Here is a 26,742-nt window from a genome sequence, read left to right as displayed (position 1 = left end):
GCTGCTGATATCGAAGTTCAAGTTCCCGATTCGACTTTGAGATATGAGATCGAAGACAGAAGTGCTTCAATTAAGAATTCTAGATTGTTTTAGCGATAAATTAACCACAGGAAAATAACTCGCTCGTACGATCATAGATCATCGCTAGTTCCACAAAATAAAAATCAGATTGTTTGGGCTTGGTTCTTTAGTTTATAGATTTAGAGCGCAATCGATATGATACTTGGTAATTTGTTAGGAACTCACCGTAGGTCTGTGTCCTGTCTTCCTTTTTTTATCGTGATGAACACTTTCAGTTGTTTAAGTAATTAATTAGCTGCACTCAATATTCACTACTATTTTTCGCGATCGCACAATTTTGATGCGCACGATTCAAACTCGACTTTATAATGACATTTATATAAGAGAGGAAAGGGACGGGACTATATCGATGCGCTCTCAATTACGTTCAATAATATTAATCCGATGAATCCATTGCAGATAGCGTAAACACAGAGACAATTATTATTTTACTTTCAGCTAGTGAAGTTTACAGATAGCGAATTAAACAATTGGATACTGTAAAAATAGATTATTGAGAAGGATGTTGAAGTCAAAAACCGAAATGAAGTTAAACGAAGTTAATCTTCGATTTTTTTATTCTATTTCAATGTTGTTAATACATTTCGAATGTCAACTCTAGTAGATAAAACTCCACAAGGCTTATTCGAACATAAACGAATAGGCGTAAAAGCGCTACTGACTACTGGGACATCTGTGTTCATATAAAATAAAATGCCTCGTTTTACTTTTACTACAATGACAAGTGTATTTACATTACTTTTAGGTAACCATCTTTTAGCTGTTTTTTTTTTTCTCTCAATAATAACTCCTGCAACTCTTATTCACAAGGCGATTATTTTTTAAATGGAAGCCCAATTAATTTAGACTTTGGCCAAACGCTAATACAGCTATGTGTCAATTATCTAAATGTGTCATGGAATACTACGGGTAAATGGAGCTGTATTTTTCAGGTAAAGGTTATTTACTATGAAGTTTTAAATGAAAACAAAGGATTTTTACTTTTAAGTTTTTTTCGGAATTGGCGTGAGTGCCTAATAATTGCGGCCACTACTAAACGTGAACACATTCGCTAAACAATAAGAGAAAAAACGATATTATTAGGTATGGATTTAAAGGATGGATATGGATTTGGAGGATTTAAGCATTTCAAAATTTACTGTTTAATTTCAAATCTATTTGAATTTATAGAAGAATTATTGGATTACCAACATACACCAATTTCTGACACTTAAGCGCATTTTACACTTAAAAATTTAAAGCAGTAACATTACCTTACTAGGCTGACCCGCTGGTGGGGATATTATGTTGACACAACCCCCGGTGCGGAGATCCCAGAAACGCACTGTCTTATCCTGACTGCCAGACACGAACATAGCACCACCCCAGTTATACAGCGATAAAACGTGTCCAGAATGGCCGCTTAGAGCCTGTGTAAAAAAAAAAAAACAAAAAAAAATTAAAATCAGTAAACGAAAAGTTTGCCTTTGATTTGCTGACCGTACAGATATTAGAGAAGGTTCACGCGGGATTACACCGCAGTGTAACTTTGTCATTCGCTTACATATTTAACGGTGTGTCTTCTTTTTTTTTTCTTTCTAGTATAAACCTCGCCAGAACAGTTTTGTACACATAAAAACCGTCACTAACGCGTTAAAGCTTGGAGTACATAGACGTGTGAAATGCGGGTTCTGCATTCAAAACTTAAAGTATTAACATACAGTCTAGTCTCAAATTTAATAAATTTAAAGGTTTTAAACAATAAAAGCTGATATGAGACAATATTTGCCCATTTCTTTCAACTTTATTAATATTGAATTGCTTAATGAATTGCCTTAAGAAAGAACGAAAGTGTTGTTGAGATTACATAAGGCTAGTTTAGAGGACACATACTGCATTATAATCGCGCGATTGTGATCCACAAACGACGACTTCTGAATACGTAATATAATGACACCTAATGTACGTTGTTTTAAAGAATCAATAAATGTAGAAGTTCATGGAATGATAAAAAAAAAACATTTCAAAAGTAGAACAAAAGATAAATAATAAAACGTAAAGTAGATTTTACAACACTTTCAAGAATCATTCGTGTTCGTATTTCCTTATTTTCGAAATGTCCATCACATTTGAAATACAAAAATAACTACAATATAGAAGAAACACTTAACACACATACATACATAAAACCCGAGTTGTATTATAGTTCAGTGTGCTTAGTATGAGTTTTTTAACGTACTCGATAGCGTAAAAGTTAACTCAAATTTTTACCATCGCACCGCCCGTCACCGGAGTAGACTTCATCCATACTACCTGGAACCACTGCGGTCATCCAGTGCGTTTCCAGAGGTCTTTTTTGCCACGTACCATCCGGCTATGGAATGAGCTCCCCTCCACGGTGTTTCCCGAGCGCTATGACATGTCCTTCTTCAAACGAGACTTGTGGAGAGTATTAAGCGGTAGGCAGCGGCTTAGCTCTGCCCCTGAAATTGCTGAAGTCCATGGGCGACGGTAACCACTCACCATCAGGTGCGCCGTATGCTCGTCTGCCTACAAGGGCAATAAAAAAAAGTATGGATTTGGAACATTTAACTAGGTTTGCCGCTAGGAGCGCTGTTTTAATTGCATACAAATATAAGTTAACTATTACGCTATCGAAAACGTTAAAAATTCGAACTAAGAATACAAGTCTCGACAATGGCGACGTCAAACGAGCATCTTTCTATGTTTTATTTACTAGTAACAGTTGCATTGTAAGCTGTTCGTTATTTATTGTGAATCACTACTACTAAAAAAAGCAGCGCGGAAACGAGAGTGGTTGCGCATCGGTAAAGTGCATGATAATTGAGTCAGGCGTCACAAACAGATCTCGCTCGACATTCGTTGTCGATGAGGTATGGAATGCCTATACAAGGTACCTTATATCGCGCGAGTTTCCAATGGAGATTCATACCTACTGCAATTTTTTTTTTTTTTTTTTATTTCTTAGATGGATGGACGAGCTCACAGCCCACCTAGTGTTAAGTGGTTACTGGAGCCCATAGACATCTACAACGTAAATGCGCCACCCACCTCGAGATATAAGTTCTAAGATCTCAGTATAGTTACAACGGCTACCCCACCCTTCGAACCGAAACGCATTACTGCTTCACGGCGAAAATAGGCAGGGTGGTGGTACCTACCCGTGCGGACTCCCAAGAGGTCCTACCACCGCATTCCTACGAAATTAAGATAATCTAAGACTAAAGCTGTTATATTGTACTGTGATGATACGAATAGTTAGAATAGTTTTTATTTATTTATTTTAAAATACACAAATCTCTTGACACATTTACATTTACATTACTTCGCTCTTATATCAGAGTGAGACTTTGAATAAGGTTACGTGAGCTCGTGAGATTGGCTAATTTATATACGTACCGCCCCATCTATGCTTGTACGAGCTTTGAAAACTATTTGATCTCGTCATTTCTCGTACGACAGCGTAAGACGCGTACTAAAAATATGATTAAAATTCTTATAGATCAATCGAGAGTGCGGGAAATAAATCTATTCGTTTCCAATTCGACTTATATGAAGGTTACTCTCAAGTGAATTGAATGTTTTGCCACTGAGACAGCAAAAGATTAAAAAAAGTGGTATTAAAACGAATTAAATATAATGTTTAGTTTAGTGTAATAGTGTCACCGACTCAGTGGTGCAGTAGTCAGCGGCGACTGTTGCGTCAAGGGCCGTAGGTTCGATTCCCAAATCGGTCAAACATTCGTGTGATGAATAGGTTTGCTCTTTGTCTAGGTGCTTATTGCAAATATATGTATATGTAACCGTACATAAGTATGTAAATCAGTTTCTGGTAGCCATAACACTGGACATCCTAATTTGGGGCCGGATGACCGTGTCAGATTTGTTGCCAGTAATTATTATTATTATTGTTGTTGTTGTAATCATCAATACATATCACATTTACCAGTATACATGCCACCTAAAAAGGCAGACGGGAACAAGAAAGCTGATTCGTCATTTTAAAAGCAATAATTTAATGGAAACTGTCGCATTGATTACGTAAGCATTTAAATTACATTTTAAATAAGAACGTCATGTTGATAATATCGCTTTATTTTCGCCTACAAAATGAATCTTTATTATTCTAGAGATATGTGTACCTATATGTGTGCAAAGTTGGCATCTCATACACATGCCGATACGAAAATCGGTTAAAGCAAACCACCGGATCATGACGCACACTACCCGTGATTACATACCGACTGCAAATTCCGAAATACGTGCGCCCCTCAAAACTCAATATTAGAAATGGAATGGATGCAATCTGTGCGAATATCCTGAGCGCGTAGATGAAAGCATGTATTATTTCTATACAATCTACGAGTACATTACTTGTTTTTCGGACGAGTATTTATTACGATCATTGTACCTTCTTGAGTCTATTCAACTGTGACCTCAAAACATCAGTTACACGGATTACGGTCAGGTTTTTCGTAGCCGACAAAGCAACGGCAAATGGACAAGAAAAACATCTGATAATTCAGAAAGTGAGACCCATTGTCTTTATTTAACCTAAACAAATACTATACGGCTATATTAATACGAAAATACATTTATGTTATAATACAATAAACGTGAGATCTTAGACTAGAATCGTCTTGGATATTTTTTGTATTCAGTGGCAAAATCGTAATGTCAACACATTGTTTTTATTCGTTAACGAGTCATGTTCTATCTCCTGGTGTTAAGTGATTATCGGAACTCACACACCACGTGAATGCCATTAAAGTCGACATCTAAGTTGTATTTTATAAAGGCAACCCTCCACCTCAACCCTGAACGCAAGCGCGTCTTCCGCGGAACAAAAATACAAGACACCGCATTCCTACTCAAACAACTATATCCGACAATTTGTAAATAAATCGTCCCTTCGAAATAAGGTGACTCTCTACAAAATTTGCATACGTTCGAACATGACATGTGCATGTGTAGTGTTCGCTCACGCGGACCGCACACATAAGCACCCTACAGGTCATTCAGTCCCATTTTGCCGTCGGAGCAACGTGATACGTGAGGAATAAAGCTCTTCACGACGACCTAAAACTAGAGCCGATAAGTGGCCGTGGTCGCCGGAAACTACATACCTGAGCCAGAAGACCAAACGGTAAACAGTCACCGTCGCCCCAAGCGTGTCATTTTGGATTCTCCCACAATCTGCTATCAGTGCTTTTAGAGATTCCAAGCACCGGTCACCGTTCTCGTCGTACCCGTCGAATGCTATGAAGGGTTCGTCGTGAAAACTAACTCATAGACTCAGCCCACTGCGCATTTCCCCGGACCTTCCCAGCGGGTCGCGATTCCGATTCGGTGGTAGATACAGCAAGCACTGCTCTTACTAAGGCTAGTGTTAGAAAAATCGCTGAAACGCGAAAACAATTGAAAATCCATATTCGATTCGATTCGAACGATATTCGTACACCCCTAGTTACTAACAATAGGTAGGAAAAATCCGTGCACACTACATGCGTTTTCAAATTGCAAGTTCCAAGTATTTAGATGGTTTATTAATAGCATGTACACACATTGCTCACAGTTGTCGCACAGTTGGGAGTTAGAAATGTTGGTATGTGCAAAAGAAACAAATACACTGGTATGAAAAATTGCAGAGTAAATAAATAGTCAGGCACAAATCACAGCTGGTTACCGGGTCCCAAACTAGGATTCCCGGTACTATGGGAACGAGAGACTGATATACATACTTATGTGTATACGGTAAAAGGTAATCATGTGGATATTAAACACTCAGACCACAAGCAAACAAACCATTCTTCACACAAACGTTTGCTTGATGTACTGCGGTACTGATTCAGTTAGAATTAGAATATATCAGTAATTTCTAAGCTGTTATAATTAAGGCAATCGAACTACCGTAACTTGGTTTCACATAAAATTGCATTCGTTTGGAACTTATTTTCGCTCGACGAGTAAATTAACTCTCAGACACAGCCCACTGAGTTTCTCGCCGGATCTTCTCAGTGGGTCGCGTTTCCGATCCGGTGGTAGATTCTGCGAAGCACGGCTCTTGCTAGGGTTCGTGTTAGCAACGTCATCAGGTTTGAGCCCCGTGAGCTCACCTACAAAAGTTAGGGTTACGCTGATATAGCCTCTCAAGGCTCTCAGCTTAGGTAGGAAAAAAAAAAAAAAACTTATTTTCCAACTACTTATATATTCTCGAAGTAAGTTTATATTAAACAGTTTGTATAGCGATTAGCTCATAGAATCGATAGCCATGTTTAATGTTACGAAATTAGTACGGTATTAATTCGATTGCAGTCTTTCATTCGAAATAAATCCACATAAATATTGTATATTTATATTGTATATTGTATATTATCGTTAGCTCACGTTGTGAGAAACACGATTTCATTTTTTAAACCGAGTGCATAATTTGTCAGCGCCGTTCAATATTTCATTGAAGAAATCAAATAATTTCCCCCACAGCAGAACGGAAACGAATCAAATGGATTTCGTCCTGGGAACCGTATTCGCAAATGGATTTACAGATGTTTTAAAAAAAGGTTTTACTTGTTTCTCCTTTTAAAATATTACAGCTCCCCTTGTAATGCTTTGGCAGTGATGACTTGTATATCCCAGGATTACTTACAGACGGACACAAAAAAACAAGGAGAGGAACAGATTAAACTATATGAAGATGTTGCAAAGAGGCCGTCGGCTGCTCTATAACATGTGTTAGCACTTGCCAATGTCACAGACAATGGTGAAAGTTCCTAGGTTACAAGGTTTATAAGTTTTAATGTCAATATGACAAGCAGGGGTTTAAAAGCCAAAATAAAAACTGTAATTTGATAATAAATATATATGCAAAGGCACGGTTATTACATTCTCCGAAATCAAAATCTTATATTAGGTAACAAGATATCATTCGCGCCGCGTTCGTTCGGGCGTGTATATACCTCCAACCATACCCACTGTGATCGAACCTTCCCGAACGTTCGTGTTATACGATTTTTAGTTAGGGCTTTAATGTAATGCGATACTAAATATTTTAATTTTTATAGTATTGTCTGTATGATATATCAGTACCGCTATTGGCCAAAGATGACTTAGGTATAACAATAATAATCCGAATAAACCTCTGCGCAGTGTTTTCTGAACGCTGGCCAAACGTCATTTTTAAGTACTAAATATTCCTTACCACCAGGCTATAGTTTGGTAATGCTGATGTCAATTAACCATGAGCAACGATGATCACGATCAGTCACTATCAGGTGTTTTGTTTGCTCATTCGCTTTCGAAAGCAGTAAAAATTATCAGTTCGAGCCATTCACAAACGAAAACTAATAAATAATTATCAATTGATAATATTATCAATAAATAAATTTCCAAGTTAAAAACATACGTCTATTATCTCACAAATACCTCTCGTGTAAATAATGAGACCGCAGTTTAACGAGTTCAGCTCATTCAGCTAATCTAAATAGCTTAGAATTTCATGTTATTAATTAGTCGGCAAAATGTTGATTTGCATTGTAAACATTTTTGATCGTAGATAATGTTTATTTTACTGTTACTCCTTTAATAACTAAGGAGCACTATTTATCGATTTTGCGCGTTTTTTTTTTTTAATTCACAATCTTTGAACTTCATATTACTTGACTCTTGATATGACAGAGGATCAAAAACAAAAAAAAAACTCTTTACCAACAAACTCAAGTAGAAAACTTTAAATTGATCAGGCCAGCTAAGACTTCGTCTTTGTCCCATCCCTTGCCCATTATTCGGGATCGAGATGGGTTCGGGAGTTCTGCGCGAACTCTATTCGCCTTGAGTTATCGGCTACGATAATTAAGTCTTATCCAATTTAAGTTCTGCTCTAAATAGACTGACGAATACACGAACTATCTGGTGTTGAGTGGTCATCCGGACCTATAAACGGCATTACTACGGGGAATCCCGACAGCCATCTTGAGAAACGATGTCAAAAAAAAGACTGTACTATTCAATCAGAAATGCACGATTGTATCCACAAGCATATTACTCATCGCTATAGTCAACGGTGAAGGTCGTGGCATCCACTAATAACATTCTCCTGGATTATCCTGGGCCAGTCCTGCCTATATCCTCGACTGCGTGGATGGTATCGCGGACTATGTGTTGAGAGTACAATTCTCTATTTATTATTTTTTTATTGCATAGATGGGTGGACGAGCTCACAGCCCACCTGTTGTTAAGTGGTTACCGGAGCCCATAGATATCTACAGAGTAAATGCTGCAAACCCACCTTGAGATACGAGTTCTAAGATCTCAGTATAGTAACAACGACTGCCCCACCCTTCAAGCCGAAACGCATTACTGCTTCCCGGCAGAAATAGGCAGGGCGGTGGTACGTACTCCTGCGGGATCACAAGAGGTCCTACCACCAATAATTACGCAAATTATAATTTTTCGAATCCGAATTTTATTACACGATGTTATTCCTTCACGGTGGAAGTCAATCGTGAAACATTTGTTAAGTGCGTATTTCATTAGAAAAATTGGTATCCGACTGCAGGATTCGAACATCGTTGCATCGCTCAACACGAATACACCGGACGTCTTAGCCTTTAGGCCACGACGACTACTTCGTCGCATTCGATTCAAAATAAAAATGACGGTTTTAGCTCAAAATATTTGTTCTAAATTATTTAATCCCGTTATTAATCGATTAATTTAATTTAATTAATTAACATACCTGGAAGGTCTTCCCTATGATGCAATCGGTGACGTATATCTTGCAGTCGCCGGCTCCGCCGCTCACCAGCAGACTGGTCTTGTTTGTCGTGTCCTCGATGAAACACACGTCGCGGACAGTACCGTCGTGTACCGTCAATTCCACCTAATGATATCGATGCATGAATATTAAAATAAAATTCAAAATTTCTGGAATAGATACATGTTACACGTTAATCGCACGCTATTCGGTATCCAGGATGCATTACGCGCGAAAAACTTTACGATATATTGCGAGATATAAATTTATCTACTATACTTATGTCAGAAGTTGAATATTTTATATACAAATAGCCGTACTCGCCCGCTTCGCTGGGCATTTAAAATTAACATTATTATTTATTATCATTATTATTATTATGGAGTCCAACAGTCACATAAATATTAACCTATCCATTAAGTACGTGTATTTTCTACATGGATACAAAGTTTCAAGTCAATCGGATGCATGGTTCAGTACATAAGTAACGGAATATCCGTAAAAACCACTGTAGATTTATATATTAGTATAGATATATCTTTTTAAGAGATAATCTCTGAAACTATTGGATGAATTCTGAAATAATTACTATCTTAATTTAATTTAATATTTCTTTTGTACGTGTTTTTGTTACTGAACTCCTCTTAAAGGGCTTAATGAAATTTTCTGTATACCTTCAGGTGGATTCGAGAATTCGTTCCTAGGTTATTTATCTTTCCTATAAATAATTTATATGGCAAAACAACGTTTGCCGGGCCAGATAGTACTGTATATTTCTTACTATTAGAATCCAAGTAGTTCGGGTAGTGCGGTAGTAGTAGTAGTAGGGGTCAAATATTTCCGATGATTTTTTAAAAGATACGAGTACGTGGTTGCTGCTTACACGGAATATTGCACTGCATTGAAACGTACCACCAACTTGCCCCATTTCTGCCGCTAAGGGACACGCAGTCGGTACTAATCGATGCGATTATCTATTGCACTAAAGCATAATATGTAATTGTGACTATTTTATCTATAAGTTCGTTCATTCGCGTTGAAAAACCGTTTAACATCTTGTAAGCCGTCAGTTGTCAAAATACAAATCCATAAAGTCATGAGTACACGTAATTCATATCTACGAAATTCAGTAACTCAGACCCAAACAATTTCCTACCGTTCTAAAACATATGTGTGTCCTTAATCTAGTTTCAAACAATACTTCAAGACTATTATTATTAATGTTTTGTATACATAATTATGTACATTATAAAAATCAATGTAACCTAGCGTTGAATTGGGATTATCTATTTTAAAAATTGAAAAATGTTATATATAGAACCATTTTTACGCAAAGCAATATACAAAAAGACATTATGATATATAGTTGTACCTTTAACGACAATGACAATATAATTGAACTATCCTTTTATTTTTACCAGCAATTTTCAGAACTGATTAAATTATCAGATTAACTAAAATGTTTTTCCAAGAAGTTATGTACGTAATGCTGACTAGACCGAAAAGCTTTATAAGTTTGGTTCATTATCTCGTGACGTCACAAAATAGAGAATAAGCTGATTCCTTGCAACATGACGTGACCAAAGTTAATTTACACTGGATCAGTGATGGGCGTAACTAGTTACTTTTGTAATCTAATTAGTAATTAAACTACAAAAGAATTTAATTACAATGTAATCTGATTATATAGTAATCAGTTACATTGTAATTAGAGTTACTTTTGATGTGAAAGTAATTGAATACTATGTATTTAATTGCAATATAACTAAATTACAATCTAACCTAATTACATAGTAATCAATTACATCATAAATCGTAATTACTTTGGATATAACACTTGTAATTAAAAACTCATATTTATATATATCATACATCGATTTTTTAGATAGGTAGGTTTTATGTACTTCAATAAACATAAATAGGTAAGGTTCACTTGATCGTGAACTAGACAGGAAGGTGTGCGGAGTGGGGGACGAGTTTGCTTTTTCTTTTTGACTTTTTTTTGTTTTCGTACGCTACTATGATTAATTGTCCGAAAGCCAACCAACCGCCTGTCAGACGAAATGTTTGAAAAAAAGAGTCATATTAAAAGTAATTTAAATTATAAATCAGCAAAATAATGTTATTTAATTTAATCTGCCAATGATTAATTTAAAGAAAATAACGTAAAATGATAAAAGATTATAAAAAAAGTATATAAAATGTGTTTCATTTTTGTGTTTGTCAAAAAAGTTATTAGTAGGACATTTTTTATAAGGTTACCTAACATAACATAACAGAATAGTTATGTGATCAATTATCAGTAATTATAAGTAACTTGTTTCAAATACATAAGTAATCTGTTACAGTTAATGTAATTAGATTAACTTATAATCGAATTACTTTATAACTGATTACAATAAGTACTCGCTGTAATCAGTTACGTAAGTAACCTGTTACAAAGTATCTCAATTACCAATTACAATGTAACTGTAATTTGTAATTATTAATCTGATTACTTTTTGCCCATCACTGCACTGGATACGTTTTTGTGGTCTTTTTATTTGTCCAATTTTAGTACCAATGTTTTTAAAATCCTTTTTGGCTTAATATATATCGACTCATCCGCAGAATATAGTCCTATCTGTAGGATTGATAGTTTTCAGTAGAGGTTAAAGAAGTTGTTGACTTGTGTAACTTTTAAAGGGTGCGACTTGTTGTTTAAATTTTTTGGTATGTTGTTACTACGTCTCAGCTTTGTTAAATACTGTGTAGTTTATAACTGTTATTCTTTTATTTCTGGAGATAGTGAGTTCTATATTAACATAAGACGTTTTATGGCAAAACAGCGAGGGTCCTTAGTGAACGTTACACGTTGTTTTATGGACACATGTAAATTAAATGACGTTCTATATTAACATGAGTCGGTTTTCTTTGGAATTACTAACTACTAATGAGTCCTACGTAAATAACAACCTTGAAATATTTACACATAACGTTCCTCATATCATCACTGCCCTCCTATATAACTAAATAAAAAAGATAGTAATTATTTAAAATCGTTTATTAAGTGAAAAAATCTCAAAACTGGTATAAAGAATCATCATAAACAGCAATCATAACACTAAAAATTACAAAAAAACTTACAGGTTCATGTATCAATTAGAACATTGCAGGACGCAGACGCGGACGAAGATAATAAAACTTATTTTTTTTTATAATAACAACATTAAAATCAGCAGTCTCAAAGTTTTTTTTTTTGCTTAGATGGGTGGACGAGCTCACAGCCCACCTGGTCTTAAGTGATTACTGGAGCCCATAGACATCTACAACGTAAATGCGCCACCCACCTTGAGATATAAGTTCTAAGATCTCAGTATAGTTACAACGGCTGCCCCACCCTTCAAACCGAAACGCATTACTGCTTCACGACAGAAATAGGCGGGGTGGTGGTACCTACCCGTGCGGACTCACAAGAGGTCCTACCACCAGTAAACTATCTACTCACTAATCGTAGAACTAATCTACTAATCACTAATCTATAATAATCAGCCTTCATAATTAATCAATCAGTCTTACATAATAACCTAGACTTATAACAGGTGCACATACTTAATAGCAATGAAATGGCATGTAGACAAACATTAAATATTATAATTAACATTGCTTCGCTAAATTAGTAGGAAGAATTCAGCTCTAAAAAGAGGAAGCAGACACTAGATAAAATTATTCCGATAGATTATCATCCGATTCTTCAGAAGCAGTAACAGTTATGTGATGTGGCAAAGAGTTAAAGTATGAAGTTCCTCTAAGGGAATAAGTTCTGAGCGGCACATATCCATTAAATCTTTATACTTCGCAGCAGGAATCATAATAGGTCCAGAATATGCAGCTTTTAGTTCAGCTTGTACCGAGTTCCTCGTATTACTACGAATTACTAAAATATTATAGTCAGGTTGAATTAGATCATATTTAAAAAACAAATTTGTTGGGATGTTATTCCAGTTAATCTTCTTGCCCTTAATGTCTTTGATCCAAACCTTAATATTAACAAGACTTTTAAAGTCGAATACGTCATCCTGGGTTACGTTTCGAACAACATAGGGTTCTCCTTCATTCTTGGCCCATCTTACTAATAAACGCCATTAATGAGGGGTATATATAGTTTTGGTTTGAGAAGCTCTCTTGATGACAGAGTGGATACTGTCCCCCTCATTTTGGGTATGCCCTTTCTGTAAAAACCGGTGTGTAATGTATATGTTGAACTTTTTGCGGCATAAATGTATAATGAATATACAAAGCGATTACAATTTTGGCCAGCACAATTGTCTGACCAAAAGCGGAACTCCTTGGTCCCTTGTTCAACATTAGTCTGTATAAAATTTAAGAGGCAACTGCTTACCTCGTTTGCTCCACGTTTTTCCACAGATTCATCCCACAAATAGCAAATGGCCTTCTTTTTACCCATATCAAAATCCGTAAAGTTAAAAGAAGATAGCTTTCTGTTATAGTTAAATATATTTATATTGCTTAGAGGACACTGTAAAACTTTTCAAAATCAAACAGGAGTAGCCATGTTTCCGTTTGACTCCTCAGCATCTTTTTTATCTAGGCCTTTTAAATGCCTTGCCTTCTTATTTGTCTGGTTATTGAAAAGCTTCTTTCTCTTGGTCAGTTGGATTTTTATTCAATCGAAAAACGTGACATTCCTCGCACTAATCCTTTTTGGGAGTATGAAAACTTAGATTGAAGTTTGAGTTGACAATGTCACGATACTGGCGTTCTTTTATGGCTTTAGTGTTGTATTTTTCATGGTCATGATACATGATTAGGGCAGAATACGGTGTTGCAGATCGAATGGATATTAGTAGGAGATTGCATGAGTGCTGGTACTGACAGTTCTAAATTGAACGGAGTACATCTGTGGTGATCTTCTAAATCTTCAAGCTGTATATGTGGTAAATTTGCGTAACTTAAAGGCACTTTCAAAGAAAATATACTAGGTTGGTTGCTGTAAGCATCCAAGGCAGATACATCAGGCACGAGATTAGGTACTGAGCTGTCGCAGGTAATTTCCTTGGTCCCACTATCTTCATGTAGCATTTTTCCAATACATCAGCTAGTACCTGACTGATGTCTACTGGACCAGGAGGCAAAGGTGACGTTTGTATGTCTTACAGGTATCATCATCATTTACAACTTAAAATTTAAAAAAACTCATATTTTTATGACAATTTATAAAATACTATTTATATTTATGTGTTTTGCAAAACAATTTAATTATTCAGAAATAATTTAACAAAATTTAAATAAAAAATCGTTATATTTAACAACTTTTTTACACGATTAACGTCCTAACTGATTTCATTATCCCAGTAACAACGTCTCATCTTACTAACGAACCAACAAATCGCGTCACAGAGTTCGTTAAAAAATGTCCCATAGAACGCTTAGAGGTTCAATAGTGTTCGTAAAATATCGTCCTAATATTTCATAACGCTTTTATTTTTAACAGTTAATTATTATAGAAAGATTGATTACTCCTGTGAATATGCATTACGCCAATTGTGTTTTTGCATTAAAAATGCGTTTCATTACCTATTCGTCAAAAAACGTCTTATAAAAACATCGATCGACTACAAGCACTTATTGAAACAAAAAAGCAATATAGATAATATTTTTTAATTTAGAACTTAATAGCGTGTGAATTATGAAATAATACAACTGAAAAGTTGGCAACTTAATATTATTTATATGTTTCTCCATATAAACAGCGGCTACATTAGAAAATGATGAACTAAGGTCAGGGTCTTCTGTATCAGCCTTAAGTATATTCAACATTTTCCGTGATCGTGACATGTCTAAAAATATTTTTTATCGAGCAAAATACGTGTTACATTATTAATTTAAAATCAAACAGTAAAAACCTAAGCGTTTGACACAAAGACGCCCTCTCTCCAACAAGTCCAACGAACAGCGGCCGGACTGACGAACGAACAGTGCGGCCGCTCCGTGCGGGCCGACGCTTGATCACTCCGTACGTTTTTATGCGGAGCTAACGACAGATAGAACGTTATTCAATTATATATTTCCGAAACTAAATGAGATACAAAAATTCCAAAAACACACGTCCGTAGAGTTCGTATCCCTTATTGCGCCTAGCTATATAACTCGTTTTTGCTCTATGATCACATCGGACTTTGTTCTGCGGATGAGTCGATATTTTTGTTTATCTATGTAACAAAATTAGTCAACATATTTTTAAACTAAATATGTCCGATTAACTCGCAAATTAGCCCACATATCAAGGACTGATGAAAAATATTATTTTGACCTAATGTGCGTTTATTGGCTTGGTATGTTAATTTGTATGTAAAGGAATCTTTGAAGTCATTTTCAATAAAGACAACGAACAAAAAAATTTGCATATGCATAAAAGAACCATAACCATACTACATATTTTTAATTTCGCTCTAATATTCTAACTAGAACCAATAGGATAAAATAAAACCTGAAATAAATTGGTATTTCAGTTTTCTTTTGAAGCGTTTTTTTTTTTTACTTTCAACCACACACATTTATTAGTTTGTTTTTATAACATTAAATATATTTTATTAGTTTTATTTTAACATATAATTAATTACAAAGGCGTTGTGAGATTTAATAAAAAATGGAACGTTTGCCGTTAACCATTTCATCTGATAAAATTGTATTGATCGGTGACAACACCAAAATTGATTATCGTTCGAATGACGTTTGCTCGATATTCACGCCGCATTCGTGACGTCAACACGTGATGATTAACTCGACTGCATCAAGGTACGTTTTTAATTAAAACTGATTGAACGAGTCTGGTACAGTCGAAGGCACAAGTGATAGAACATGACATAGTTCGTGAAATGCGGATATTTATGGAATGTTTCACTTTACTGTGCATAGTATGTTTCATCTTATACCTTTAAACGAGCAATTATTGTATATTAATACATATATAATCTGAATCTCGGAAACGGATCCAACGATTTTCATAAAATTTAGTATACAGGGGATTTCGGGGGCGATAAATCGATCTAGCTACGATTTATTTTCAGAAAATGTTGTTTTATTTGTGTTTTCAATAATCAACTCTTCCCGACATCTATTGGCGAATAATAATACTATTTTTCTTAATTGAGGGCAACTAACCGCTTTAAAGACACAACATGATGGCGTTATAAAAAAAAACGAGCAAAGCTCGGTCATCATCTAGTGCAAATTATGTTATCATCATTTTAGTGACGCACTCCGATTCGCACGTTACGACATAAACAGAATCATGTATTTACAATTATTTCGGTCTGTACGTGAATCGATTTATCGCTTTTAACTATGGCGATTGATCTCCATTAAATAAATCGTTCGCTTCTGATTGGACGCGCTGGGTATATCATTTAAGTTGTGACCACGTCGTTACAGTCAATGCGATATTTATGAATATATTTGTTGGGTGGACGAGCGGTGGTATTATTGAAGACGATAATTATGAATTGCCCGCGCACATCCCTAGTAGGTACCTACATATGCTCGAAAACTCATTTACGCGATAGGAACCGACTTTTTTTAACTGTCGAAATTGGTACATTTCACGACAGAAGTAGAACGTTAGTGGTTTTAATGTTGAGTTCAGATTAATTAGTTTGATGGTTCGTGGCGGTAATGATCTCTGTAACTATACTTGAGACCTTAGAACTTGTATCTCAAGGTGGGTGGCGCATTTACGTTGTGGATGTCTATGGGTTCCAGTAACCACTTAACACCAGGTGGGCTGTGAGCTCGTCCACCCATCTAAGCAATAAAAAAAAAGCACGTTGTGGAATATCAAATTGGGAGTACGAATTAAGCGGTAGAAGTGGATGGTAGAAAATATGACGTTTTCCTTCTTTACTTCTTCGTTGGGGTATAAAACATAATATTTCCATATAACAGAATTGTTCTGAATAAATAAATCATGTTTGTATTATCTTTCAATTAAATTCAATATAAACATCCGTCGCCCTTAACGTCATTAAGAGAGAACTTATGATTCAGTGCGAGACATGTTCGCAATTATTTAATTAGCATGTCAAGAACGGCATCTTCCACTAATTACTTCGCAACTAAACAGGTCGTGCGTAGCAGATTGTTGAAAAGGAAAATACAACATGTTACAGATGCAGTCAGCAAACTCAAGATAATAAATTAGAGAATCATTATGTTAGAAATAACATACCTCTTGTCCTTCCAAATTGCAAGCGTGCGTGTTGAACGCCATTAATTTTACGGTTTTATCATTAGAGCCTGTGGCTAGTAGATCACCAGCGGGACTCCATGCGAGGCAGTAAATACTCCCCTTGTGGTGTTTGGTTCTTTTGAGAAGCACCGTCGGCGCTGTGGGAGCGCTGTTGTCCCTGAATAAATTTATTGACTTAATTAGCAAAATCTTCATACTATATTTCATACTACTAGTAGTCCCGCAGTTGTTGAAATTCGACTATAATTAATTGAAATTTTACGTTTAAACATTACCTATTGTGGTTCTATTATCAAACACTATTATTCTTCTATAATATAGGTAATTATATAACCACAGATTTCGCCAAGACTACACTATAGATAAATATTATTTATTAATCTATTCTCAATTTGACCACAGACTTTAAATAATAACAAAAGTTTGACAATTGACAATGAGCAAAGAGTATATTTTTATGTATGTGTTGTGTCAAATACATGGTAGTGTGTGTAATGTTTTTTTTTATTGATTTAATATATTTTTTATGCATCATTTTAAAAAAACATTAGCATTCTACACTCCTTCTCTAGATTATCTATAAGTGTGGGAAATTTTACACTGCTCCGTCCGCGCAATTTTCGTAAAAATGGGTACAAAGTTTTTGCTTCACGTATTAATATACAGATTATTGACAGATTGAGCGCAAGACCAAATGCTTTGTTAAGCTAATGAGCCGCAACGGTCATAGCGTGTCCGCCGCGCTAGGAAAAGGTTTGGACATCTTCATAGGTCTGTTGTTCCCCAATTTTGGCAAAAAAAAAACGCGCCGATTTCTGAATTATGTTTTATATATTGGTGCGGCCCTGGGCGACAGTATTCTGTCGGAAAAACGGTGTCCATGATGGCGTTCAACGTATTAAGCTTTAACAACACCGTTTTGGTACGTTTTGTGTCTGTTTGTTTCCTCGTTGATTCATTTCACGCAAAACCTGCTGCACCAATGTTGACTTCATTTAGGAATTGAAAGTCTGAAAATTAAACTTCTACAACGTTGTCTTAAAAACATAGGAGCATATGTCGAGCCTCACCCCATTCAGGGCTCACAAAAAAAACATTTCTGTGCCACGGCGACAGGCGCTTATAACAATGGAACGGTAGTATCGTTTTATGTTACTCGATATATTATTAGCAATTTTTTTCTGTTCATGCTGATAGCCTAGAGAGGCTATATCAGCGTTACCCTAGCGTGTAGGTGAGCTCTCGGGGCTCAAAACGGAGGTGTTGCTAACACTGACCCTAGCAAGAGCAGGGCTTCGCAGAATCTACCACCGATCCACCACCACGCAGCCCACTGAGAAGATCCGGCGAGAAACTCAGAGGGCTGTTCTGGATAAAATATTGTTACACATGGTCTTCGTAATTATGTGTTTAAAAAATATTTAGTTGCTTAAACGAGATATATTGTATTTAGCGGGACGTATTTCTAGAAAACATAGTACAAAAATACATAATATATTAAGGAATCAAACCATAGAGTCCCATTCAAATACTGTTTGATGATAAATAATACATGACATACAAAACATTTCTTTAAAATTAAAGGCCAACGTAATTTGAGTGATGGATCTGCTCTGGGTTATAAAATAAAAACTTGAACAGAATGAAATTTTTGAGATTACGTTCTTAGATTACTCCTTGAGTCTGCCTTGAGATGTCTTAGTTAATAAGATTCATAAAGGTCAAAAGACGTAACACTTGAATTCAATTTACTTGATAGTAAAATGCTCTAAGGTCAAACATTATATTACTGTGATTAGATATTAAGTTATCAATATTTTATTATAATAAAAACACTATTCTAGAATTTAGAACTGCGCGTTTTGTTTTATAACATTAAAAACATAATATGCTTTTAATACATATTGTTGAAACAGTGTGGTGAATCGAATCAATTCGTTTCAAATATTCGAACATTGTTGTTAAATTTTCGTCCGCCCATAGAGGTGACAAATTTCTGACGTAATCACGACATCATTACAGTTCCGCATTTCTCTGTCATAGAGTTAGTGACGTCGTTCCGTGATACAAATCCGAAAAGCTTTTGTTAGCCGTGCTCCGGAATTTTAGGCACTTATTAAGGAGACGCAAGAAGATCAATTGTTTTGTAATATTATACGTGTACTTAATGGAGGGCAAACGGTATGTACGCTGGTGTTACTCTAAGTGTTTTTCCATTAAATAAAAGCGCGGTTGTACATAAATAACGCTCAGTTAGAAGAATTTCTACTCATTACCGCAAGTAACCGTAACGGAGCGAGCCGGACCCTGTTTCAAACTAGTAAAATATAGTATGATTATTATTATATATTTGCATTAAAAGAAACAATCTTATCTTTTCAAACTGTGAGTACAAGTGAGACATTGATTTTAAGTCTCAATTTTACAGTTCAACGGCTGCCCCACCTTTTATGCCGAAAGGCATTCGGCACAACAGAAATAGGTAGGTCCTACAAACGCTGGTTCACAAGATGCCCTACCGACAGTAGTTTTTTTTATTTTATTGTGTAGATGGATGGACGAGCTCACAGCCCACCTGGTGTTAAGTAGACATGTGTAAGTAATGCGAGTGATATTACTCGGGTAATATTACTCTACGATGTAATGCAACATCACACATTACGCGAAGGAAACAAACATCACACTATCACCCAACATGTTTCTTTCTTTGTCGTGTAATGTTGCTTAATACACGAACGGAACCGAGCGAGCGAGACAGACCGATCGACGCAAAATAAATGAGCAAGCGACACGGAATTATTCCTAGTGATTTTGAACCGTATGTCCTGGCCGCTAGGTACATTTTTATACCTATGGTACGTCTGAATTTTAATATAGGTATTTGTGTTTATATTTTTCATGCGGCCAGCCGGTAGCTCCCCGCAAGTACTTACTTAATTTTGTATTCGCAACTTTTGTAAAATCGCTAGTCGCTCGTAATTGTTTAGTAATATTTCATATTAATTTTTGTGTTATAAAATGCATCTACTGCTCTCGTATATTAACATTATTGTCGAGCTCAATTTGCAGTCTAAGTCGCCATATGAAATCCGTTCATCCCACAATAAATTATATTAAGTAAAAAATAAAATTATTATATTATTAAGTAAGTCAATCTCTGTCAAGTAATATAACAGTGTATTACAATGCAAAGTTCATACTTTGTATTGTAATACACTACTGTAATGTCACACCCGAATCATTACCTAAGTGATGTGTTGATACACATCACTTAAGTAATGATTCGGGTGTATAGATACAATGTATTCGTCGTCACAGTATCTATTGAACGCACCGAGTAATGTTAAGAGTGATGTGTAATGTTTTCGAGTAATATCACCTGTCTGTAAAAGTGATGTCATATCACATTACATTGGGAAGTGATGTTTTGCGCAAGTCTAGTGTTAAGTTTTACTGGAGCCCATAGACATCTACAACGTAAATGCGCCACCCACGAGATATAAGTTCTAAGGTCTCAGTACAGTTACAACGGCTACCCCACCCTTCGAACCGAAACGCATTACTGCTTCACGGCGGAAATAGGCGGGGTGGTGGTACCTACCCATGCGGACTCACAAAAGGTCCTACCACCAGTGATTACGCAAATTATAATTGTACACGACCCGGTCTGTATGGCTGTTTCCGAGTCGTGTAATAATATTTTCTGCTGTCTGTTTGTGCGTTGGTAGAAGACGGCTGTTTCTTTCGATGGGTTTCGGCTTCTGTAGCGAGGTTTCACAGGTAACTGTCTGGTTCACTGGTAGCTGATTCACTGGTGGTTTTCTGATAACTGTACTATTGGAGAACTGCTGGTAACTGTTTCTGTCTTGCTGATGTTTCTTTGTCGGAGAGCTTCTGAGAACTGTTTCTGTCTTGATGATCTGCTGAGAACTGTGTTTTGCCTGTAAATGGCCATCCTTTTATATTTATTTCAGTACCCCATCTCGCGACGTGCTATCGACGCGCCACTTTCGGGGGTCCCTTGATCTGTATGTTACCGTAGTGAAAGCGCTCCACAAATCGTTCCTATTGGTCTATTTACATTCTCTGATCTGATACACAAACATATTGCATATAAAATAATTTAAGATTATGCATTTTTGTTACGTAATTACTTATCAACTATATTAATTCTATTTGTTATATAAAACTATTTAAAATCGATTTCGTCCTGCACATTACTCCCGCCGTGCGAGTCCGTCGCATTTCTTCTCGGTGCAGGATGGTCGTCTTCTATGGGCAGGATCACTAGTTTTCGTACTGGTCTCCGTAGAACTCCCCCTTTGGTTCTGATATCTACGGTGCGCACCACGTTGTCGGGTCCTGGATACGTCGCGATCACTTTTCCTCGCACCCATGTGTTTCGTGGCAAGTTGTTGTCCACAAGCTGGACTAAATCTCCGTTTTTCACGGGGATGCCTCGGCCATGAGGCTCCCGCCGGTGCTGCAGCTCGGGGAGATACTCTCTAACCCACCTCGTCCAGAACAGGTCAGCGAGTCGTTGTGCTGCTCTCCAACTGTTTCGCGTCAATGTGTCTCTTTCATCAAATGTCCCTGGTGTTGGTACTCGCCCCGGCCCGCCTAGTAGTAAGTGGTTCGGGGTTAGGGCTTCGGGGTCGTCCACGCTGACCGAAACGTGAGTCAAAGGCCGACTGTTTACCGTATATTCTATTTCAGCTAATAACGTCGAGAGCACTTCCTCCGTCGGACTTCGCTCATGGAGTGTTGCCGTTAACGCGACCTTTACCGAGCGCACCATCCTTTCCCAGGCACCTCCCATGAACGGTGCTCCGGGTGGGATGAATCTCCAGGAGATCGTTCTGTTCGCTGCTTCCTTTGCGGTTTCACCGTCGATGGCTCGGCGTAGTTCTCTGTCTGCTCCTTTTAAGTTGGTGCCGTTGTCCGACCATATCTGCGTCGGACAACCTCGTCGTGCTATCATTCTTCGGAGCGCCATTACCGCAGAGTGGGTGTTTAGTGATGCGGCTATTTCAAGATGTATGGCTCGTATTGTTAGACAAGTGAATATTGCTACGTATCGCTTTTGGTTGGTTCGTCCGACTGTGACTGTTAGCGGACCGAAGTAATCAACTCCCGTGAAAGTGAATGGTCTTTTGTGATGGGCTAGACGGCACGGTGGTAGATCTCCGGTCCTCGGGTACGACGGTATCTGTGTCTTCATTCTGCATTGTAGGCATTTGTTCACTATGGTGCGAGTCACTGGGCGTATACGCACTATCCAGTATTGCTGACGACACTCGTTAATTGTAGCTTCGACTCCAGCATGATGTAATCTGTGATGAATATATTTTATCCACAACTTAGTTGTGAGGTGGTTTCCGTCCAGGATCACCGGGCTCTTTATTTCTGTTGGTATTCGTTCTGCTGCTTCGATACGGCTTCGTATTCGTAGGTATCCGTTCTCATATACAATACTGAGTTTGTGGAGGCGGCTATTCTGGTTCACGCCTCCTCGTTGTTGGATGTCCTTGATTTCTTGAGCGAAGCTTTCTTCCTGTGTCGCGCGCATAAGCAGTTCCTCGGCCGTTTTCAATGTCTCAGCTGAGATCGGATGGTATTTTCTATCTTCCGTTTTGGTTTTAAAGGATTTCGGCGAAACCATTGTTCGTTGTTTACGTTCGACCCACGCGGGGTCTGCTTCTTTGTTTCTTTTGTTTTTTCTATGGTGTACCTGTTCTGTTCTGCGCCTACAAAGTTGTATAAACTGTAGGACTCTGGCTGTGGTGTATCGGAGTCTTTCCCAATTCGAGAACCGGGATACGTCTGGTAAACCTTCAGTTAGTCTGTTTTTAAGGTTGAAGGCGATCGTGTGATGTATCTTTTCTTCGCCTGTCGGTTCTATTGTTGCTGTTGCTGATTCCGTAGGCCAGGATTCTTCTTGCTGGTGTAGGAATTCCGGTCCTCTGAACCATCTGTGTTCGTTGTCGAACGATATTGGCACGTCTCTAGTTGCGTCGTCGGCCACGTTATGCTTCGTGGGTACCCATCGCCACTCGTTTACTGTTGAACTATCTTCTATAGCAGCCAGGCGGTGGGCGACGTATGGTTTGTACGAGCGTGATCCCGTTCTTATCCATGTTAATACTGTCTTACTGTCGGTCCAGAAGGTCTTCGAATCCGGCTTTCTGTCGTGTTCCGCTATTACAGCTTCAGCGAGGCGTGCTCCGAGAGCGGCGGCTTGTAGTTCCAGTCTCGGTATAGTAGTGAGTTTCAGGGGCGCTACCTTTGCTTTGCTCATAATCAGTGACACGTCGATTCTATTATTCGGACTTATCGTTCGCCAGTATAGTGCTGCAGCGTAGGCGGATTCACTTGCGTCGGTGAAGACGTGTAGCTGTAATGTGGTCGTGTCGCTGTAGTTTAAGTAACATCTTGGGATGGCTATATTGTGCAGGTTTCTCAGCTGCTTCACCCAGGCCTGCCAGTGTGTCGACAGGTCGTTATCTATTTCATCGTCCCATGATGTTCCTCGCCGCCACACTTCTTGCAGAAGTTGTTTTGCTCTATTTGTGACTGGGGACACGAAGCCTAGCGGATCGAATAACGACATTACGACTTTTAGTGCTTCTCTCTTGGTCGGCGTCTTGCCTTCGACGAGCGGTGGAGGTATTCTTGTCAGATTGAGGTCGAAGGTAAGCACGTCCTTTTCTGTTTTCCATATGAGCCCGAGTACTCGTTCAGTTTTTTCTTCAGGCTTGTACAGTTCCACTTGATTTCCATTTTCGTTTTCACCAAGGGTTTCAAGTAGGCTCGGCGAGTTTGACTTCCACTGTTTTAATTCAAAATGAGCTTTTTCGTGTATTCGACGAACGTCTGTTGTTATGCGTACTGCATCTTTTAAAGTTTTAAAGCTGTCCAAGTAGTCGTCTACGTAGTGTTTGTTCTGTATTGCGGCTGCCGCCTCCGGGTGCGTGGCTTCATGTTTCTGGGCGTTCAAGTTCTTTACATATATTGCTGTGGAAGGAGAACTTGACGCACCAAAGATCAACGAGGTCATTCTGTATTCTTCTGGGGGCTTGTCATCTCGGCGATCTTTGCGCCAGAGATAGCGGAGCGCGTCTCTGTCTTCATGTCTCAATTTCACTTGCATGAACATCTCCTTTATGTCTGCTGTTACTGCTATATTATGCTGTCTAAATCGCATTATCACTCCTGGTAGTGATTGGAGTAGGTCCGGTCCCTTAAGCAGCATATCATTTAAAGCTACCCCTCTTGTTCTGGCGGCGGCGTCGTGGACGACTCGGAGTTTTTCCGGCTTCAGGGGGTTCACGACGGCGAAGTGAGGTAGATACCACGTTCTGTTCTCTGTTTTTGTTTTTGGAGCGGGCTCTGCGTAGCCTTTCGCGACGAGTGCTTCCATCTGTTCTGTGTATTTTTGTTTCAGTTCCGGATTACGATCGAGTTTGTTTTCTATATTTATCAGTCGCTTTAACGAGTTATTGTAGTTGTCTGGTAGACTGACATTATCTATTTTCCAGAGCAGAGCAGTTTCGTATCTTCCATCTGTTGTGTGGACTGTATTGCTATTGAGGATGCGAAGCGCCTGTTCCTCTGGGTCTGTTTTTGGTCTTCTTGGTGTGATGCATAGCGCATCCATAGCGAAATACTGTTTTACCAGATTTTCTATTTTATCATCTTCCTGGGTTTCGCTAGCATGATTTATGTAGTTTATATGGTGGCCTAGGGTACGAGTGCGACCTCCATGCAATACCCAGCCTAGAGGTGTCAGTGACGCTATTGGCTGATTCCTGTTGCCTCGTCTAACTTTCGAAGCTAGTAACATGTGCCAGTTGTCTTGGCCAATCAGTATTCCAGGTTTCGCGTTCTCGTACGTGATGATGTCACTGATGTCTCGTAGGTGCGAATACTCATCTATCTGTTCCTTTGGTATTTTTTGTGCTGTTACTTGTAGGTCGTTAATTGTTCTCGCTTGTATTATTTCTTTTCGACTGTTGAGGCCTCTGAGCGTGACGTTGACTCTTCTTGATCTTGTTTCCGTTGATTTTATGTTGTTAATCGCCTGTATGTGTAACGGATCGATTGGTCCTGTTATTCCAGTCTTCTTGCAGATGATTTCGTCTATGAGTGTCACCGTCGATCCATCGTCGAGCAGCGCGTATGTATCAACCGTGCCTATCGGTCCTTGTACTTGGACTGGGATTATTTTCAAATAGGACTGTTTCTGTTTTCCGGTCCAAGCGGAATTAATGTTCTCTGTTGTTTCCTTGTCACTGTTGTCTGTTTTTTCAATTTTTCTGTCAAAGTGTAGCATCTTGTTGTGAGTATATTTGCAATTATTGATGCCACACGTCTTCGGTTTACAGTTGTGGGTTTTATTCTTATACTGTAGACATCGGAAACACAGGTGTTTATTCTTAGCGATGTCCCATCTTGTGTTTGAGTCTGCCTTCTTGAATATGTAGCAGTCTGTTGTGGTGTGTTCGGTGTTGCTACATAACGGACATTTAGCTCGTGATGGCTTCTCACTGACTATGTGCACGTTTTGTGTGCGTCTGTTATGTTGTGCGGGCTGCGAGTAGTGCCCCGCCTGTTCAGGCTGTGCATAATGGCTGCACAGTTCGGCTTCTCTTTTCATGAATTTTTCAAATTTAATCAGATCCGGATCCTCCTTCGGTTGTATCGCGGTGAAGTCGTAGTATCGGTAACGTAGTGTTGGTGTGAGTTTTTCTAACATTGTTTTGGTAGTTTCCGGATTATATAAGTAATGTGTGCAATTTAATGCACGAAGCGTAGCTACGGCGTTGGTCACCTTACTGGAGAATATACAAATGTCTCTTGGTGTTTCTGTTAGTCTTGGCAGAGCTCGTAGCGTGTCTAACTCCGTTATGGCTATCGTTTCCGGTCTTCCGAATCGCGCTTCTAGACTTCTTATGACGTCGGACGGATCAGCGTTTGTTATAAGTAATCCGTCAACGGCTTCCTTTGCCCTTCCTTTCAGGTTCCTTCTGAGTCTGTTTATATTTTCTGTTTTTGTAAAGGAGTTCATTGTCTCGTGATAGGCTGCGCGAAAGGATAGCCAGTCTTGGTGATTGCCGTTGAAGAATGGCAACTCTGTGTATCTTGGTTCGCGGGCGGCTTTGACGGCGAGTGTTATTGCTGCGGTTAGATCTGAGAAGTCTTGTTTGTCGCAGGCTCCCGCCGGTTTTTCATTAGGCTGGTCGTCATTTTCTGTTTTTGTGGGTTGGGTTTCCAGCCACGTGCCCACTCTTTCATCGAGTTCTGACTTACTGTATTCTGATTCGCTGTTTTCGTCATCAGATCCAGCTTCGAGCGTGGCCAGTCGGGCGGCTGCCAATTCCACTTGTAGGCGGGCGAGCTCTTCTCTAGCTTTGGCTATCTTCTGTTCTTTTCTGTTTCGCGACCGGTCAGTTTTGACTGTACCGGCGCGCTGTTTTGTTGGCACGTCATTCTGTTTGACTATATACTGTTTGACGGCCTCTGTTTTTGAGTTCCCAGGTTTCTCTGCGAGTTTCGTCGTGGCTTCCGTGTTGGCTGTTGCGCACGATGATTCTGTTGTGGGGGCTACCAGACTCATGACGGTTTTCGCGGTTGTTTCTGTCCACATGCTCTGTGTTGTAGC

The 26,742-nt window shown here is 38.3% G+C and overlaps 1 protein-coding gene across 1 annotated transcript in view; it reads right to left on the bottom strand.

Annotated features, from left to right (window-relative positions):
* LOC101744420 (WD repeat-containing protein 47) overlaps window positions 1-26,742 on the bottom strand; it is a 62,464-nt gene that overhangs the window by 4,015 nt on the left and 31,707 nt on the right. The window contains exons 6-8 of the mRNA XM_004929760.3: window positions 17,061-17,238; window positions 8,816-8,959; window positions 1,335-1,490 (exon numbers count right to left, since the gene is read on the bottom strand). Of these exons, the coding sequence (XP_004929817.1) occupies window positions 1,335-1,490; window positions 8,816-8,959; window positions 17,061-17,238 (478 nt within the window). The remainder of the gene's footprint in view (window positions 1-1,334; window positions 1,491-8,815; window positions 8,960-17,060; window positions 17,239-26,742) is intronic.

Source organism: Bombyx mori, chromosome 1 (assembly GCF_030269925.1).
Source record: "Bombyx mori chromosome 1, ASM3026992v2".
Taxonomy (NCBI): domain Eukaryota; kingdom Metazoa; phylum Arthropoda; class Insecta; order Lepidoptera; family Bombycidae; genus Bombyx; species Bombyx mori.
Note: the sequence above shows the minus strand (reverse complement) of the source record. Positions and strands in the feature narration are given on the sequence as shown.